Source organism: Hemitrygon akajei, chromosome 1, assembly GCF_048418815.1.
Source record: "Hemitrygon akajei chromosome 1, sHemAka1.3, whole genome shotgun sequence".
NCBI classification, from domain to species: Eukaryota; Metazoa; Chordata; class Chondrichthyes; order Myliobatiformes; family Dasyatidae; genus Hemitrygon; species Hemitrygon akajei.
Window position 1 is genome coordinate 25,504,535 of NC_133124.1, and position 20,316 is coordinate 25,524,850.

The 20,316-nt window shown below is 40.0% G+C and overlaps 1 protein-coding gene across 1 annotated transcript; it reads right to left on the bottom strand.

The window, feature by feature from the left end:
• Window positions 1–235: 235 nt before the first annotated feature.
• On the bottom strand, window positions 236–20,301 carry mrpl53 (mitochondrial ribosomal protein L53). The gene is made up of 3 exons (XM_073039763.1): window positions 20,168–20,301; window positions 9,698–9,810; window positions 236–932 (listed from the first exon to the last, which is right to left on the bottom strand). The coding sequence occupies exons 1-3, from the start codon at window positions 20,257–20,259 to the stop codon at window positions 805–807; spliced, it is 333 nt and encodes a 110-aa protein (XP_072895864.1). The 5' UTR covers window positions 20,260–20,301; the 3' UTR covers window positions 236–804.
• Between the last annotated feature and the right edge of the window lie 15 nt (window positions 20,302–20,316).

Genomic DNA, 20,316 nt, shown 5'->3' on the forward strand with positions numbered 1-20,316 from the left:
GTTCCTGTCTCAGAGAAAATACTTAAGTAAATGATGCCTGACCACACCATTTTGCAAGTCATGAATAGGCATGGGATTTTTACGCTCTATTATCTGCTGTGTTTTTTTAGGTAACATAACAATGAAGAAAATCTCTTTAATTACTATGATCTGAAGAAAATTTTAGCTACCATATTAATTTAGGAAATATAAATATACTAAAACTCAAGTTCTTCAAAAGGTAGCAACAAACAAATTGTCAAGCAAACTGCTAATTTTATTCATTGGAAAGAATGTCTTAGGTTTAAAAAATTACAATGCTTAAAATTAATACATTTCACATTTTTTAAAATCCAAATCTGACAGCAAATTATGCCACTTTAGGTATCTTTTCTGTTCTTCTTGGCCTTATTTCAGACTTTCTGGTACATATATACAAAACAATGCCATAAGTTAAATAGGAAAATAGTGATCACTAAAGAAATTGAGTAATCTTACCAAGACAAAATGTTTTATTGTAGTCAATATGTACAATAATATGTCACTATTCACAATAGGGTGTTCTGCTAGCAGTTGCTGAGTTATTACAAATTTTCAAGTTCCTACTTAATCCAGATCCTATTGGACACAGCTCTGAAGGACATAAATTCTAAAATCATGACTGAGAATTCCATTGAATGAGAAACTGAAAGGAGCTTCATTGTGCTGGACAGTATATTACGTAAATGCTTTAGTTGCAACTTTAAATTTGACAAATACAAAGTCATTGAACACTTCATCAGGCTTGAATTTCCAGTGAAAACATTAACATAGTGCTAATGTAACTCAGTTAGCTTTCTTTTGTCCCGCCTCTTCTGCCTTGGGGTCTTTGGCAATACACCTCTCATTGAAAACTGATAGCATCTCTCTGTTTGTCAAGTTTGCTGACTTCATTATCAAGTTTTCTCCATCATCTGTCAAAAGGTGAAAAAATACACTCATAAATGATGTTAGTTATAGTTACTGAATCCTAAAATAAACAAGACAAGCCATGAGACCTCCATATTTTTTGTGGGCATTCAAATAACTTACATCATTAAACAATTTGACTAATTAATTTTTCTACAAATATGGCAAGAAAAGACTAGAAAGTGGAAAGAAAATTTATAAGTGATAACTCTGAATGTAACTCTAGAGAAGCTAGGCATAAGAAAATCCAAAATTTCAGTTCTAATTACATCCTATGCCAAGCTAAGGTTGCCCCAAAATAACATGTTCTTCAAAAATAAATACAAAATAAGATGCACCTCGTGTTCATGATTAAGTTCTGTTTTTAAATTCAGCACCACTAGCCTGAGGCATATTTATATGGAATGGGTGAATTTATTTCTATGAAGATAGTGCAATTCCCTATAGATTCAGTTGAAAAATGGATGCTGAGGTTGTCAAAGGAGGGGAAATAAAGATGACTAGGTTTATACTCATTTGAAGAATGAGAGCTGATCTAACTGATACTTGCAAAAGTTTATCTAAGTTAAACAAACTGAGCAGGCGATGCCAACAATTGCTGTATGATATAGGAACTGCATTGCGGTGGACAGGAAGACAGGTAGTTTTGACCATCTGCTGTAGAGCTTTCCTGTCCTCTACAGTGCAGTTTCTGTATCACGCAGCAATTGCCTAAACTGTTCAACGCATCACTGGCACCAGCCTTCCTGTTTACACAGTGCAGTTTCCATATCATGCAGCAAATGTCAAAGCTATCCAATGCAACACCGGCACCAACCTACCTGTCATCAAGGGCACACTGTATATACAGAAAGGTACTGGAAAAGGGCCAGTAACATCATGAAGAATCCCACCCACCCTGCTCATGGACTATTTATAACACTCCCATCAAGGAGAAGACTATGTAGTATCCAAGCCAGGTCCACCAGTCTCAAAAACAGTTACTTTCCCCAAGCAGTTAGGCTGATCAACAACCCCATCCCACCAAACTCCCTACCATGACTACTTCATCATTTCCTGCCAGTCACCTTATGAACAGACATTCCTGTCCCTAGCGCCATTTCACAGACATACACTCAAGGTCTTCTTATCACTGTGTTGTTATCTTATTGTTTCTTTTTGTGCTGCATCAGATCTGGAGTAACAACTATTTCATTCTCCTTTACACTTATGTACTGGAAATGACATTAAACAATCTGGAATCTTAAATAAATGCCACACTAGTGACACTTTCCACTGCTGCCACAGGTGGCTAAGTTGCAGGATATATTTACAAAGAAAGGTAAATTTTCAGTTTCAAAAGATATCAAGGGGCATTAGGCGAGAGGGGGAACATGATACTGAGATAGATAATCAGTACTGATCATGCTGAATAGCCAGTCATACATCACAGCAAAGGGTGTGGCGTGGTATCTGTTTATAACTTACAGGCTATGGAATAATCCCACAGATTTTAGGGTCAAAGATCAATACAGCATGGAAACAGGTCCTTCGGCCCAACTGGTCCATGTTGACCCACAGCATCCTCCCTACTAATCCCAGTTGCCTGCACTTGACCCATAATTCTCCAGGCCCGTCCCTCCATGCAATATCCAAATACTTCTTAAATGTTGCAGTTTTACCTGCTTCAATCACATCCTCATTCCAGGTACACACTACCTTCTGGTCTCCCTTAAAATTCCCCACTCATCTTGTATCTTTGCTGTTTAATTTTGGACTTCTCAACCCCAGGGAAAAGATTATGGCCATGCACCTTGTCCATATCCCTCATGATTTTATCAACTTCTGTGAGGTCATCCCTCACTCTCCTATGCCCCAAGGAATAAAGATCCACAGTGGCCAGCTTCTCTTGTCCAGGCAGTATCATAAACCTTTTCTGTACCTTCTCTGTCCTGACAATGTCTTCCCTATAACAGGGTGACCAAAATGCTACACAAGGCTCCAAATGCAGCCTCAGCAGCCACTTGTATAACTGCAATATAATGCCTCTTCTCCTAAACTGGATGCCCTGACTACTGAATGCCAGTATGCTAGGGGCTTCTTCACCACCCTGTCTATTTGTGTGGCTGCTTTCAGTAAACTCTGCACTTGTACATCCAGCTTCCTCTGTTCTACGATACTCTGCCATTCACTGTATTGGTCCTAGCTGGTTTGAATGTCCAAAATGGAACATCTCACCCTTATCCAAGTTCAAATGTCTTTGCCATTCCTTAGCCCATCTCCCTGACTGATCAGGATCTCTGTAATTCATTATAACCTGCTCCATTATCAACAAGAACTCCTAATTTAGTATCCACAAACTTGATAATCATGCTATGTACATTTACATCCAAAACATTTATATAAATAATGAATAACAGAGGACCTAAACTTCACTTCTGGGGCACTCCACTAGTCACAGACTTCCAGTCAGAGAATCGACCTTCAACCATCATCCTCTACTTTTTTTTTGTAATTTATTTTTTTATTGAAGTTCATCGTCAAACAAGCATTTCCATAAGATGTATTTCAGACATTGTACATATATATCATATAATCATATATATCACAAATCTCCACAAAATATTTATCTGAGGTATATACTTATAGAAAAGAGTGGAAAGAAAAAACAAGCAAAAGGAAAGAACTATGTACAAGTAGGGAGTGATCTTTTTTTTTACAACAGATTCATTGATTTGTGAGAATAAAATCAGGCCTATGAGGCATTATGTAGTAAAACCATTTTTCCCAGTATGAATCAAATTGTTCCAGCTTATGATTAAAAGATGCTGTTACCTTCTCCATTTGTAAATGTCCATTGTAATTTCCATCCATGTATTTACAGTTGGGCTCTGCTGTGATAACCATTTCCTAGTAAGCTAGTAGATAGCTTTCTATCGCTGAGCCAACTCTGAATCCACCTCACCAGCTTCCTCTGAATCCCACGTGACCTAACCATCTAGGTCAGCCGAGCATGTGGATTCTGTCAAAGACCTTACTGAAGTAGGCAACATCCATTACCCGACCTTCAACTGTTCCCTAGTTATCTCTTATGATCTCCTACAAACAAAACTATGCTGACTATTCTTGATCAGACTCTTAATGATGATCCAAGATGGCGGCGCGACGCAGCTTGCAGCGGCCACTCCGGAACTGATTATCTGTTATTTGTGAAATGGGGTGCCGTGCGCAATCATAATCGATTGAAAACGGACGTGGAAGCACGGAGAAACATCGGGAAATTCCAGGAAGACCTTCTTCGTTGCTGCTGTTGCTGTGAGGTCCGGGACTCTGCTGGGAAGAACAGGCCCCCAGTCCTCGGGGTCGCGTTGCTGATGGCCGTTGGCGGAGCCGTTTTAATACACTCGGCAGAGGATGGTGCTCGGAGAAGCTGTGACGGAGGGGATGGTCGTCGGCTCAGAGGTTCGACGGACTCAGGTCGCTTTCGGTGTGTGCTGCGTCTGCGAGGCTGTTTCGACAGAGCTTCCATTGTGTGCTGCGTCTGCGAGGCTGAGTCGGGCGGCGCCTTGGAAGTCCATAGCGGGGGTATTCCCTTCTGCCGCCAGCGTGGGATGGCAAGTCTGTTGGGACCCTGGGGACTTGTGGAAACTGTGGTGATTGCTTTTGAACTTACAGTCCTTTAACATCTTGGACTATTTTTACTGTGCCCATAGTCTGTTTTTTATCAATTATGCTATTGTTTGCACTGTTGTAACTATATGCTGTAACTATGTGGTTTTGTGCAGGTCTTGTAGCTTTAGTTTTTGGTCTTGTTTTTGTCTGGTGGATTTGGAGCTCCTATCCGGGGAACGCGCTAGACGGTAGCATGATATTAATACGCAGCAGCCTCTCCGGACTCTGGATTGGGGATTGCCAAACGTTACGTGGATTTTCTGGTGTAGTCTGTTTTGTCATATGCTTTTGTGATATCATTCTGGGGGAATGTTGTCTCATTTTTTAACTGCATTGCATTTGTGGTTTCTAAATGACAATAAACTGAATCTGAATCTGACTATCCCAGTGACGGCTGATCTTATCCCTCAGAATTCCTTCCAGTAAAACCCTACAACTAAAGTCAGTCTCATTGGCCTGCCTTGCTACCTTTCCTTACAAATATGATTACTGCAGTGTCTTTATTATTTAAGTGAGAGCGCTTGTCAGGATTCTCTATGGCTTGAAAACACAATTTTCATTGATTGATGGTTTTGATAAATTATGAAGTTGCTCATTTAATTTTCCTAAGTATCCATATCATCTTCAAAATAGTGCAAATGCTTATGCACTAACGGTTATCCAATACTATTTAGTTGTTCCTTCCTCCCCGCACGCCCCCCCCCCCCGCCCCCGGCTTGGCACCTCTAAAAAGACTGGAGGTAATTAAAGAATTCCAAGGATAACAAAATGTTTTGCTTGAGAAATAGGCCAAACATCACATGCAGACAAAGTGTTGTTTCCAGTTCCTTCTACAAACTCTGTTTTGTTGTGTTCTGAGATATTCATGGAGGGCATGCTATGTTAGTATCAAAACGTGTGGTAACACTTGCAAACTGCCCCCAGTACATCCCTTGGCGTGCTGTTAATAACACAAATGGCATTTCACACTCTGTTTCAACGTACATGTAATTAATAAATCTGAACCTGAAATGTCCATTGCTTCCCCTTGAAACTTTATGAAGAACTGAGATTTTTTATCATTGCTGGAAGAGCTCAATAAATACAATTAATTGCTCTAAATGAATCAGAATCAGGTTTAATATGTGTCATGAAATTTTTTGGAGTACATTGCAAAACATAATAAAAACTATACATTATAATATATAAAAATTAAGTAATGTAAAAAAAGAGGGAAAATATATATTGAGGTAGTGTTCTTGGGTTCTTTGTCCATTCAGAAATCTCATGGCAGAGGAAAGAAACTGTTCCTCAAACACTGAGTGTGTGTCTTCAGGCCCCTGTACCTCCTCCATGATAGTAGCAATAGGAAGGGGTCATGTCCTGGGTGATGGGGGTCCTTAATCATGGACGTCAGCTTTTTGAGGCATCGGCTTTTGGAGGTGTCCTGGATGCTGGGGAGGCTAGTACCCATGATGGAACTGGCAGAATTTACAACTTTCTGCAGTTTTCCCCCGATCCTGTGCAGAGCCACCCACCTCCCAACCCTATACCAGACAGTGATGCAACCACTCAGAATGCTCCCCACAGTATGTGTGTAGAAATTTGCAAGTGTCTTTGGTGACATAGCAATTCTCCTCAAATTCCTAATAGCCCCCAATCTAAGAAAGGATGTGCTGACATTGGAAAGGGTCCGGAGGTTCACAAAAATGATTCTACAAATTAACGGGTTAATGTATTAAGAGCATTTGATGGTTTTAGACCTGTACTTGCTGGAGTTCAGAAGAATGAAACCTACTGAATATTGAAAGGTGGATGTGGAGGGGAGTGTGGGTGTCTGATACCAGAGGGCACAGCCTCAGATTACAAGGAAGTCACTTTAGAACAGAGATGATGAGGAATTTCTTTAGCCAGAGGGTGGTAAAGCTATGAAATTAATAGTCATAGATGGCTGTGGCGGCCAAATTATTGGGTGTATTTAAAGTGGTGGTAGACAGGTTCTTGATTAGTAAGCGTGTCAAAGGATACAGGGAGAAGGCAAAAAAATGGGGTTGAGAGGGATAATAAATCAGCCATGATGAAATAGTGGAGCAGACTCAGTGGGCCAAATGGCCCAATACTCCCTCTATGTCTTATGGTCTATGGTCTAAAATTTCAAATCAATTCCTCATGAACAAAAAAATTAAGTGAAATTTAATATTCAACTACCTAGTTTGAATCATCCAAGTTGTTCTGAAAATTTAAACATATAAATATTCTATAATATGCTAAAACAGATGCAGATTTGACAAAAATGTGCAATCCATTCTTATATAGGAAGCTACAGAATATGCATGTACATATTTTTCCACATTCCCAATTTCTCTTATTACTAATTAGCTTGGGAATTTAAAAGTTGAACTGATACGTGAGTGGGGGAAGGGGTACAGATTACTTCCTGCCAAATTACCACCAAAGCCACTGCTGATGTATGTAAGGCAATGAACATTCCCTTTTGAATTATTGCTCTCTAGCAAGCTGACATTTGACCTCTGCAGTACATTTAGCACTACAAATGAGGTTGGAAAGCTCTGGATAATGTTCAAATGAAGTCTGTCATAAATTGACAGTCGCCCACAGAAGAAATGACTAAAAGGTAAATCATAATGACTTAGGGATAGTTTTAAAAGGCACTTGAGTTTGGAGAGGTAAAGATGGCTGGAGAGAGAGTAGTGTATTTTAAGGTATGGAGACAAAAGTACAGGGATATGTGCAAGGTGCAGAATTTTAAAAACTGAGAATTTCGAAAAGCTATAAATCTGAAATAAGAACAGAAAGTGATATAAAAACTCAGCAGGTGAGGTAGTGTCTGTAAAGTGAAACAGTTAATCTATCAGGTTCAGTGCCCTGCATCAAAACTGAGAAATGTGAATCTAGGTAAATTGGTTCATTATTGTTATTTGTATCAAAGTATAGTGAAAAACTTCTCGTTCATACAGATCAAATTATTACAATGCATTGAGGTAGTACAATGTAAAACAGTAACACAGTGCAGAATAAAGTGTTACAGTTATAGACAAAGTGCAGTGCCAAAACATAAAAAACCTACAGCACAATACAGGCCTTTCAGCCCACAATGCTGTGGCGAAGATATGCTTACTTCAGTAATTACCTAGGGTTACCAACAGCCCTCTATTTTTCTAAGCTCCATATACCTGTCCAGGAGTCTCTTAAAAGACCCTATCGTACATCACCATCGCCAGCAGACCATTCCATGCACTCACCACTCTCTGCATAAAAAACTTACCCCTGACATCTCCTCTGTACCTACTTCCAAGCACCTTAAAACTGTGCCGTCTTGTGTTAGCTATTTCAACCCTGGGAAAAAGCCTCTCATCATCTTATACACCTCTGTCAGGTCACCTCTCATCCTCTGTTGCTCCAAGGAGAAAAGGCCAAGTTCACTCAACCCATTCTCATAAGGCATGCTCCCAAATCCAGGCAACATCCTTGTAAATCTCCTCTGCACCCTTTCTTCTCCATCAACTTACCAACCATTGAAGTAAGACTCACTAGTCTATAATTTGCTGGGCTATCTCTACTCCCTTTATTGAATAAGGGAACAACATCTGCAACCCTCCAATCCTCCAGAACCTCTCCCATCCCAATGGATGATAAAGATCATTGCCAGAGGCTCAGCAATCTCCTCTCTTGCCTCCCACAGTAGCCTGGGGTATATCTCGTACAGACCTGGTGACTTATCCAACTTGATGCTTTCCAAAAGCTCCAGCACATCCTCTTTCTTAATGTTTATATGCTCAAGCTTTTCAGTCCGCTGTAAGTCATCCCTACAATCGCCAAGGTCCTTTTCCATAGTGAATAGTGAAGCAAAGTATTCATTAAGTACCTCCACTACCTCCTCCGGTTCCATACACACAGGTAGATAATCAGATGCAAGATCATAAGAGGGTAGAAAGAGATAAAGAGTCTATCATTTCATAGTAGGAACCATTTAATAATCTTATAACAGTGGGATAAAAGCTGCCTTTGAGCCTGGTAGTACATGCTTTTAAACTTTTGTATCTTCTGTCCTATGGGAGGAGGAGAAGAGAGAATGATTGGGATGGGTGGGGTATTTGATTATGCTGGCTGCCTTATTGAGAAAAAAGATTTACCAGTTTGCTGGCTGGATTAGAAGTTGGACTACTTGTGTTAATTTCTTTGGAGCATCAGAGGCTGAGGGGAGACCTGACAGAAGATAAGGTCATGAGAGCCATAAACAGTCAGAATCATTTTGCCCTGGATAGAAATGTTGAGTACCAGAGACTATACATTTTTAGGTAAGAGGGGAATAGTTTAAAGGAGATGTGTGGGAAAAGTTATTTTGCTTGGTTTTTTTTTCAAACACAGAGACTGGTAGGTGCCTGGAACAGGCTGCTGGTGGGGGGGAGTAGTGGAAACACACATAATAGTGGCATTTAAGAGGCTACTGGACACACAAATCTGCTGGAGGGGGGTGGGATATAGATCATATACAAGCAGAAGAGAATTATTTTAGTTTGGCATGGTGTTCAGCATAGACATTGTGGGAAAAGGGTCTCTTTCGGTGCTGTACTGCTCTATGTTCTAATACTGAAATGAATAAACAGTGGAAAACAAATAATTAGAAGAGCTGTGGGAAACAGACAGTGTATTGGGCCTAATTAGATGAGTTCATGGATGGGTTGAACTATCTCCTTCTGGACAGTGTTATTCTACAATCACATGTTATCCTTGAGATTCCAGGCGCCAGAGGCATGTACTAAGTTTGACCAGAGAAAGCTGGACATCAGCTTGAGTAAAAGAAGCAATCTCAAAATGAATTCTGTACATAATCGCACATAATAAAGGCTGTCATACTAGATAAAAACTAGTTTGGGTTAGAACAGTCCATTATACTTATCAATGTAACTCAAAGAACAGGGTAATACTAAACAGAAGTAATGTAATGTCAAGAATTATGCAGCAGTGCAGTCAACAATCACAGAAAAATATATAAACACATTTGTCTCCTGACACCGAGGCTAACACTAAGTAAAACTGTGGAATAGATGTTGACCTTCTTTTGTCATTTCTGATAAAGCCTCACTTTTAATAAACTAAAATGGGAAGCAAAACTTACTGAATGTTACAGTTATTACAGGCTCTGTCTCATCATGCCTTACATCAGCTACGATCCGACAGTTGGAGTTTGTTTGACGTGCCTTTTCTGTACCTATTGCAGCAAGAAACTCTCTACAAAACAGGATTAGAAAAGAAATGTAAATGGATACAAATTGTGCCAACAATGTTAAACTGCTAATAGGCTTTTCATGCTATTTTGGTGCAGATGCCACATATATATTTCATTTCAAGTTTCAAATAAAATTGTCTCATGTTTTGCAGTTATTACATCTCAGTCTATGTATGTAGATCTTCTAAATACACGCTATTAAATACATATAAATACACAAAGTAATAAACCTACTGCAACTTCTTTAAAATGTGAAATTTATGAATTTATGAATGTCACCATCATCATTATGTGCCGTGTCATATGATGTGTGCGATCGTGGTTCTATCCATGACTATGACTGTTCTTGGCAATCTTTTCTAAAGAAGTGGTTTGCCATTGTCTTCTTCTAGGCAGGGCCTTTACAAGACGGGTGATCCCAGCCATATCAACACTCTTCAGAGATTGCCTGCCTGGCAGCCGCAGTCGCATAACCAGGTTTTGTGATATGCACCAGCTGCTCATACGACCGACCATCCACCACTGCTTCACGTGACCCCAATATGGAGTAAGCAGGTGCTACACCTTGCCCAAGGGTGACCTGCAGGCTAGAGGAGGGAAGGAGTACCTTACACTTCCTTTGGTAGAGACGTATCTCAACTCTACCACCCAATTATGAAAGCAAATCTTCCAAAATACTAAATTTTCCTGAAATTTTAAAGGCATATTTCATAAAAGCTAAGATGTGATATTATTCAAAATGCTACATTGTTAAATCTCGGTTAACAGTTACAGGAGGTCTGGAGAAGATTTATTGTCAAATGTATAGTCTTCAAGATTTTTTTAAATTGAGATACAACATGGAAGAGGCCCTTTCGGCATTTCGAGCCACACCACCCAGCAATCCCCTGATTTAGGGAGGCCGTTTCTCGGATGAAGGCCCTACAGAAGGACTGAATTCGAGCTATTGTTCTCGATGCTGACACAGGATATTTTCTAAATTCCTAGACATATATGATTATTGGTGTGGACTGTAGTTTATACTCGTCTTCTTCAGTTTTTCTGTTTTCTTTCTTGTTGCCAATTGGCAGGTGGGCAATATGGTACTTTTTTGGGGGTTGAGGGAGGGGTTGGGGGTTTGATATTGCTGTTGCTAATTTTTTGTGTGGGTGGAGCTTGGGGGTTAGGAGTTTGATACTCAACAACCTCAATGGTTTTTCTGTATTTTATAGCTATCTGGAGAAGACGCATCTCAGTTGTATTCTGCATACATACTTTTGATAATAAAATGAACCGTTGAACCTTTAATCCTAGCCTAATCATGGGACAATTCACAATGATTAATTAACTTACCAGTCGGTACATCTTTGGAATGTGGGAGGAAACCATAACACCTGGAGGAAACTCACATGGTCACGGGGAGAATGTACAAACTTCTTACAGGCAGTGACGGGAATCGAACCCAGGTTGTCTGTACTATAAAGCATTGTACTAACCACTACACTAAGGTGTCACCCCAATAGAAGTAGAGGTATAGAAACACAGAAAACTGACAGCACAATACAGGCCCTTCAGCCCACATGTCCCTACCTTAGAAATTACTAGGTTCACCCATAGCCCTCTATTTTTCTAAGCTCCATGTACCTATCCAAAAGTCTCTTAAAAGACCCTATCGTATCCACCTCCACCACCGTTGCCGGCAGCCCATTCCACGTACTCACCACTCTCTGAGTAAAAAACTTACCCCTGACATCTCCCTTATACCTACTCCCCAGCACCTTAAACCTGTGTCCTCTTGTGGCAACCATTTCAGCCCTGGGAAAAAGCCTCTGACTATACACACGATCAACGCCTCTCATCATCTTATACACCTCTATCAGGTCACCCTTCATCCTCCGTCGCTCCAAGGAGAAAAGGCCGAGTTCACTCAACCTATTCTCATAAGGCACGCTCCCCCAATCCAGGCAACATCCTTGTAAATCTCCTCTGCACCCTTTCTATAGCTTCCACATCCTTCCTGTAGTGAGGCAACCAGAACTGAGCACAGTACTCCAGGTGGGGTCTGACCAGGGTCCTATATAGCTGCAATATTGCCTCTCGGCTCCTAAATTCAATTCCACGATTGATGAAGGCCAATACACCATACACCTTCTTACAAGATGATGACAAGCACAGAAAGAGTGGACAGCCAGAGACCTTTTTCCCAGGGCAGAAAAGGTGCAGAATTTTAAGGTGACTGGGGGAAAGCAGAGGGGAATGTCAGAGTTAAGTCAGAGAATGGTGGGCAAATAGAATGGCCTGCCAGGTGTGGCAGTACAGGCAGATACAATAGAGGTTGTTATGTAGGAGGAAGGGTGAGACTGATCGTGAGCTGAAGCGCCTGTATGGAGCTGTAATGTTCTAAGCTTATTAAATCATAATCTGAACATCTAGATGTGATTTAAAGATCTCATTATGACCCTCTATAAGCAAATCTCACAGCTATCACAATAAGGAATTGGGACACTTGTTTCAACCAGTCTAAGCAAATATTTATAGTTCCACACTTTAATTATTTCTTTCAAATTTATGCTGTATCTCTTAATTTCCTACTTCCTTATAATTGCATTGGAGTTATCTACCACAGCACGTGGCATCAAATTCTACTTAATGCCCACAAAATGCTGGCGGAACTCAGCAGACAAGCAGCATCTGCAGTGGGAAATAAATAATCGACATATTGGGCCAAGAACCTTCGTCAGGACAGGAAAAGAAATACTCTTCTGGCTTAAGGAAGCCACGCTGATTTTAGCCTATTTTATTGCGTGCTACCAAGTACCCTGAAACCTTATCCTTAATAACGAATTCCAACCACCAAAGTCAGGCTAATTGGCCTATAATTTCATGCCTTTTCCTTCCTCCTTTCTCAAAGGGAGGAGTGACATTTGAGATTGTGAAAGAGAAAGTGGACAGATAGGTGTCACACTGCTTGAGATTACATGGTACAGTGCCTGGAGAGAGGAGGGAAGAGCTGCATCTTCTCAAGGAGGCTTTGAGGACATTCTTGAATTTTTCCTCTGTCCACCTGGAAATCTCTTCTCAAGACACAGCTCAGAACAGTGAATGCTTCAGGAGCCTGTGTAGTACACGTGAATAACATAGCCTGTCCAACAGAACCAATCATGTGCAATTAGAACTTCAATGCTGGAAATATTGATGCTGATATTGGTTTTCTTATCTATCCTGTGGATTTAGGAGATTTTATAGAGACAGTATTAATTCTGCTGCCTTCCAGTGCTTAGAGGTAGCTGTTGTAGCCTACATAATTGTAACAATGCTATTTCTAATGTCCATTTGCCCTCTTGTTGTACCTGGACATATTTCTGAACATAGTCTAAGAATCTGGAACCTACTGTATTCCTCCTCATTTACATTCTCTCTAAATAAGTGTGGTTTTTGATTCCTCTTACTGAACAGCATGATCACACACTTCCTCACATTAAAATCCATTTACCAAGTTTTCATCAGCTGACACAACTCATCTATAGCCTGTTGCAAGATCCAAATACTCATATCACAACATGCAGTCCCACCAATTTTAGTGTTATCAATAACCACTACATCTTACATTCTGCATTCTCCTGCGTCATTAATATCAATAGTAAATAACTGAAGGCCATCATCTCATTGAGGGAACTCCACTAATTACCTTCTAACAACCTAGAAAAGTCCCAATTATTCTGATTCTGTCTTTCATGCAATAACCAAGCTTTAGTCCATGCTATTACACTTTTCCCAATCCCATGAACAACAGAGGAGCTGAGTACTTTCCTCAATAACTTTTAGATTTGTGCATTGGACTGTTCACATGCAAAGTCTGGAGTCATTATCACTTAGCCTTGCACTTCTTATTAAGTAAAATAAAATGACATAGGCGACAACGGGGATTCACTTCCAAATGAGCTCAATGCCTTCTATGCTTGCTTTGATCATCAAAGCATGGAGGAAACATCACAAACTCCCACAGCCCCTGCTGATCTTGCGATATCAGGCAAACAGCACTCGAGCAGTTTTCAGCAGGATGAACCTATGAAAAGCGTCCGGCCTAGTCAGGGTACCTAGCCAAGTATTAAAGATCTGTGCTGATCAACTGGTTTGAGTGTTCACTAAGATTCTTAACCTCTCGCTTCGGCAGTCTGAGGTACCCACGTGCATCAAACAGGCTTCACTTATACCTATGCCCAAGAAGAATGTGGTAACCTGCCTCAATGACTATCATCCAGCAGCATGTATATCTACAGTGAAGGGTTGGTGATGAACTCCTGTTTGAGAAGTGACTTGGATATGCTCCAATTTACCTACCGGCACAACAGGTCTGGACAGCTGAGATACATACATCTGGATGCTCTTTACTGATTACAGCTCGGCATTCGATACCACCATCCCCTCAAACTAATCAATAAGCTTCAAGACCCTGGCCTTAATACCTCTTTGTGCAATTGAATCCTTGATTTTCTCACTTGCAGACCCCAGTCAGTTCAGATTGGCAACATATCCCCCACAATCTCCACAAGTGCACTACAAGGTCACGTGCTTAGCCACCTGCTCTACACTCTTTACACTTATGACTCTAGCTAAGCACCGCTCCAATGCCATATTCAAGTTTGCCAATGACATCCCTGCTCTGGGCTGAATCAAAGCTGGTGACGAATCAGCATATAGGAGGAAGATTGAAACTGTAGCTGAGTGATGCTACAACAACTTCTTACTCGATGCTGGCAAGACCAAGCCGCCAATTATTGATTTCAGGAGGAGCAAACTAGAGGTCCATGAGCCAGTCCTCATCGGAGGATCAGAGGTGAAGGGGATCAGTGACTTTAAATTCCATTATCATTTCAGAGAACCTGTCCTGAGCTTAGCACACAAGTGCAATTACAAAGAAAGCATGGCAGCATCTCTTCTTAGGAGTTTGTAAAGATTTGGCACTACATCTAATACTTTGACAAACTTCTATAGATATGTGGAGAGTATACTGACAGCCTAGTATGTAAACACTAATGCCCTAGAATGGGAAATCCTACTAAAGTAGTGGATATGGCTCAGTCCTTCATGGGTAAAGCCCCCTCCACCATAGAGCAAAAATCTACATAGTGCACAGTGTTGTCACAGGAAAGCAGCATCCATCATCAAGGATCCCCAACATCCAGGTCATCCTCTCTTCTTGCTTCTGCCATCAGGAAGAACATACAATGGCCTCAGGACTCACACCACCAGGTTCATGAACAGTTATTAGCCCTCAACCATCAGGCTCTTGTATAACTTCAGCTTCACTTGCCCCATCACTACAAAGTTCTTACAACCTTCATGGACTTTTCTTCTCATAAAATCATTTATTGTTTGTTTGTTTGTTTGTTTATTTATTTATTTATTTATTTTTGTATTTGCACAGTTTGTTGTCTTTTGCATATTGGTTGAATGACCAAGTTGATGCAGTATTTCACAGGCCACAAACCAGGCACGCCCAGGATCCTCTTCAGTTTGCGTATAAGGAGAAGGTGGGAGTGGAGGATGCTATCACGTATTTGCTGCACAAATCACTCTCTCACCTAGATGGGGTCAGTTGTGCTGTGAGGATTACATTCCTTGACTTCTCTAGTGCCTTTAACACCATCCAGCCCAAGATCTTAAGGCACAAACTAACGGAGATGGGAGTAGACTCTCACATGGTGGATTGGATAGTGGACTACTTGACAGATAGACCTCAGTATGTGCGGTTGGGAGACTGTAGGTCTGACACGGTGGTCAGCAGCACAGGAGCGCCGCAGGGAACCGTACTCTCTCCGGTCCTGTTCACCCTGTACACATCAGACTTCCAATATAACTCGGAGTCCTGCCATGTGCAGAAGTTCGCTGATGACACGGCCATAGTGGGGTGTGTCAGGAATGGACAGGAGGAGGAGTATAGGAAACTGATACAGGACTTTGTGATATGGTGCAACTCAAACTACCTGCGTCTCAATATCACCAAGACCAAGGAGATGGTGGTGGACTTTAGGAGATCTAGGCCTCATATGGAGCCAGTGATCATTAATGGAGAATGTGTGGAGCAGGTTAAGACCTACAAGTATCTGGGAGTACAGTTAGACGAGAAGCTAGACTGGACTGCCAACACAGATGCCTTGTGCAGGAAGGCACAGAGTCGACTGTACTTCCTTAGAAGGTTGGCGTCATTCAATGTCTGTAGTGAGATGCTGAAGATGTTCTATAGGTCAGTTGTGGAGAGCGCCCTCTTTTTTGTGGTGGCGTGTTGGGGAGGAAGCATTAAGAAGAGGGACGCCTCACGTCTTAATAAGCTGGTAAGGAAGGCGGGCTCTGTCGTGGGCAAAGTACTGGAGAGTTTAACATCGGTAGCTGAGCGAAGGGCACTGAGTAGGCTATGGTCAATTATGGATAACTCTGAACATCCTCTACATAGCACCATCCAGAGACAGAGAAGCAGTTTCAGCGGCAGGTTACTATCGATGCAATGCTCCTCAGACAGGATGAAGAGGTCAATACTCCCCAATGCCATTAGGCTTTACAATTCTACCGCCAGGACTTAAGAACTTTTTAAAAGCTATTATTAATGCTTTTTGAGATAGTGATTTAGATGCATATCATATTTTTTACTATTGTATGCAATTAGTTTTGCTACAACAAGTGTATGGGACATTGGAAAAAAAAGTTGAATTTCCCCATGGGGATGAATAAAGTATCTATCTATCTATCTATCTATCATTGCTTCTATTATGGTTATTATTCTATTATGGATTTACTGAGCATGCCTGAAAGAAAATGCATTTCAGGGTTGTATATGGTGACATACATGTACTTTGATATAAATTTACTCTAAACTTTGAATTTTAATGGAAGAGCTGCAAACTTCACAACAAAATCAGTGAAACTCTCTCACTTGCTGCTCCCCCCCGTGATCCAGCTTATACCACTTCCCCTCCTCCCACCTTTCCCCCTTCCTTTCCAGACCTGATGAAGAGCTTTGGGCTAATTATTTCCCCTCCATAGATGCTGTCTGACCTGCTTTTTTCCTCTAGCATTTTGTATGTGATATCAAGATCATTATCTCCCTTGTCTCTGTGTGTTGTTATTTCCACTTAGTCTCCACTGTAAAAAAAAAAATGAGAGGCAAAATATGCACCAATATCATCTATTTTAAGTCTGTATTATCCCTCCCTGGCCCTGTATCTACTTTAATTTTCATTATTTTAATTATGCCTAGCTATTTTAGCCAAATATGATATTTTCATGTCATGCCTCATCTATTCTTCCCCAATTGTCCATTCATTCCTCTCCTAATGTTATTGTATTATTTCCTTCTTATGTTTTTCTACTGTTAAAGCATTCTGTATTCAATACTTAATTTACCCAAGACATCATATTTTCTGATATAATTACTTAATTCGCAGTTATATATTTGCCAGGCAATGCTCTCTCGGCCCGAAACACTGACTGCTCGTTTCCACAAATGTTGCCCAACTTGCTTAGTTCCTCCAGCTTGTTGTATGTGTTGTTTGACCACAGCACCTGCAGTGTACTTTGTGTTCATGCTCTCTTCTTGCTGCTGCCATCAGGTACAAGGTACAGGTGCCTCAGGATTCACCACCAGGTTCACGAATAGTTACTAACCCTCAACCATCAGGCTCTTGAACAAAAGGTATAACTACACTCATTTAAGGACTCTTCTAATCTTGTTATTTCATGCTTGATATTTACTATTTATTTATGATCTGCATTTGCAGAGTCTGTTTGCAGCTTACAGATTCTGGTTACAGTTACTTATCTATAGATTTGCTAAGTATTCCGGCAGTAAAACAAACTCATGGTTTTATGTGGTGACGTGTGTACTGATAATAAATTTTACTTTGAATTTTCGAATCACCTATTCTTACCACTTAAATTTTGAACTCTGCACAACTTAACTGTAGCAAACATGCTCTTTGAAGTTTATCTTCAAGTGACATCAGATCATCCTTCTCCTAAAGAGCTCTAGACTAGTTAACTACCTTTAAATATACATATACACACATATATACGCATTAGATATACACACTTAGATTTATATAAATAAGCTTACATTAGATTCATAACTATTGTTCCAAGTTTGTATCATGTCTATCCCTCCTGAGCTGCTCCCCCATAATTAATTTTCCTATCTGTTCTGATTCATTTCATGCTCCCAGATCTGACTCTTGTTCTTTCTTTCTTGCATATCAGGTTAGAACATTCTGTGTTGTCTTGTAAAAAATTTCATCACTTTTTTATCCACTTGCCCCATAGGTTGATTTAGAGCAGCCAGAATTTCCCACCATTATGTAGACTTACTCAAATACAAATCTGCCTATTTCTTTCTCCTCAAATTCCCTATACACTATTTGGTTGGATGCAATTTGCCCCTAATTATATGATTAATCCCCTCTTGTCCTTGATCACATTATATAAAATTATTTTTGATCTATTCATTATTTTTGTTCTTTTCTCCCTCACTAATCCTTTCTTCTGTCATCTTCACATACATTATAACAACCTTTTCAATAATTCCTCTCATATGCATTTCATTATCTGAAAAATATGTAATGTTGAAAAATATGAATATAGGAATGTAAAATGAATTAGCATCAAAGCCAGGGACTGGAGTAAAAGGTAAATTATTATTTTTGTGTATTTTTCTTAATTTGTAATGGATTATCCATTCTATTCATCCTTTCATTCACTGATGATGATTATTATTATATCCACTTTAAGTCTCACTTACACTATTTTGGAGTTCATTTGAAATTAAATCTTTCTCCTGCTAGGATCTTAGTCCAACCTATACAGCTCATTCCAGATCTATCAGCTAATGAACTAGAACTTCTTTCCAGACAAGTCAGTTTCTTCTTTTCTCCTTATGACATTAGCACATGACTAAAGAGGACTATTACCCTTCAGTTAAGGAAATACATTTTGTACAAAACTATTTTTTGCAGATGAAACTGAAACAATCAGAATGTTTTACTGAAAGAGACAATTTTGGATAGACAAAGTTCATGTTCCAAGTTAATGAATTTAACATGGAGCAGATACATGCTCTCTTCTTGCTACTATCACAGAAAAGAGGTACAGGAGCTCTAGGTCCTACACCACCAGGTTTAAGATTCAAAATTTTTTATTGTCATTCCTCAGTACACAAGTGTAAAGGAGAATGAAATGATTTTATTCTAGATTCGAAGCAGCATTAAAAAAACACAATAAGCTCGCAATAAAAATAAAACAAAAAAGAACACAATATAAAAGCAGCCCTATAAAACATATTGTATAAGTATCTGATATGGATGATGTGATGTGTATATAATGGTGATGGGGTTGTGCTGGAACAGTTATTACCCTAAACCTTCGGGCTCTTGAACCAGCATGGAGAACTTCACTCACCCGAATTCTGAAGTGATTCCACAACCTACAGAATCAATTTCAAAGACTCCAGAACCAATGTTCTCAGTATTTTTTTATTTGTACAATGTCTTCTTTGTATATTTGTTGTTTATCAGTCTTTCTGTATAGGTTTCTCATAAATTATATTGCATTTCTTTATTTTCATGTAAATGACCTTTCTTAGAACACTACAGCACAGTACAGATTCTTCAGTCCATAATTATATTTGAGTTAATTCACTTAATTTAAATGAATTTTGTTGCTTTGTTATGTGTGTTTGCTTTAACATTCCAAAGTAGAACTTTTATATATTTTGATGCAATTGTTTGAGTGCCTTGAATGCAAATACTGGAGAACTTTAATAGTTTGAGAGTTTACAGAGAGGGCTCACTACCAGCCAAAGCTGTTCAGAGTGCAAAGCCAGCCACTTAACAGAAGGGTTATGCAAAATCTCGCCAACTGGCCTTCCATCGACATTAAATCGTGTACTGTGGGGACCGGAAATCCAACTAAATTTCTGTTAAATTCTCTCCACTGACCCTACCCCATCTACCTTCAACGGTTACAGCTTTTTCCTTGTTTTTGTCAAATTATATTTACAGTCAAGAAACACAGAGTTCAGGATTTTCTATAAATGTGTAACTGATTAGCAAAGTAATCTGGTTTATTTATCAGAATGTTCCTTCCACACATTTACGTACGAATAATAACTCTCCTCATAAACAGCAATCAGTTCATAATTTTAATGCTAAAATAAAAGAGTGATCACTAAATGTACTTGGCCATATGGGGCAAGGCTGGGATTATGGATTAGCTCACAAATCAGGCATGACTTCAGACTCCAGCAGCTAAATGGAAACACAAGTCTACTCCTGGCCTAAAATCACTTAACAAGCACTTAGGAAGATGTGTTTTCATTCTGAAGGGCTTCCCTACCTGGCACTTCGGACATTGGACTGGAAGGGACAAAATTGCACGCTGACATCTTTCACCGCTTTCAGCACCACCTTCGCCCTACCCGCCGCCATTTCACTGCAGCCGGCGCCGTCAAAGAGCGCACGTGATCTGCGTCTCGCTGTGCACGC

Bases quoted from the DNA above. Each gene is read 5' to 3' on its own strand.
- mrpl53 (XM_073039763.1), bottom strand. From the start codon at position 20,259: ATGGCGGCGGGTAGGGCGAAGGTGGTGCTGAAAGCGGTGAAAGATGTC. The intron at 9,811-20,167 runs GTAGGGAAGCCC...CCTGTTTTGTAG, and splicing joins TCCAATGTCCGAAGTGCCAG to AGAGTTTCTTGCTGCAATAG. The intron at 933-9,697 runs GTAAGTTTTGCT...ACCTTTTGACAG, and splicing joins TGTAATAACTGTAACATTCA to ATGATGGAGAAAACTTGATA.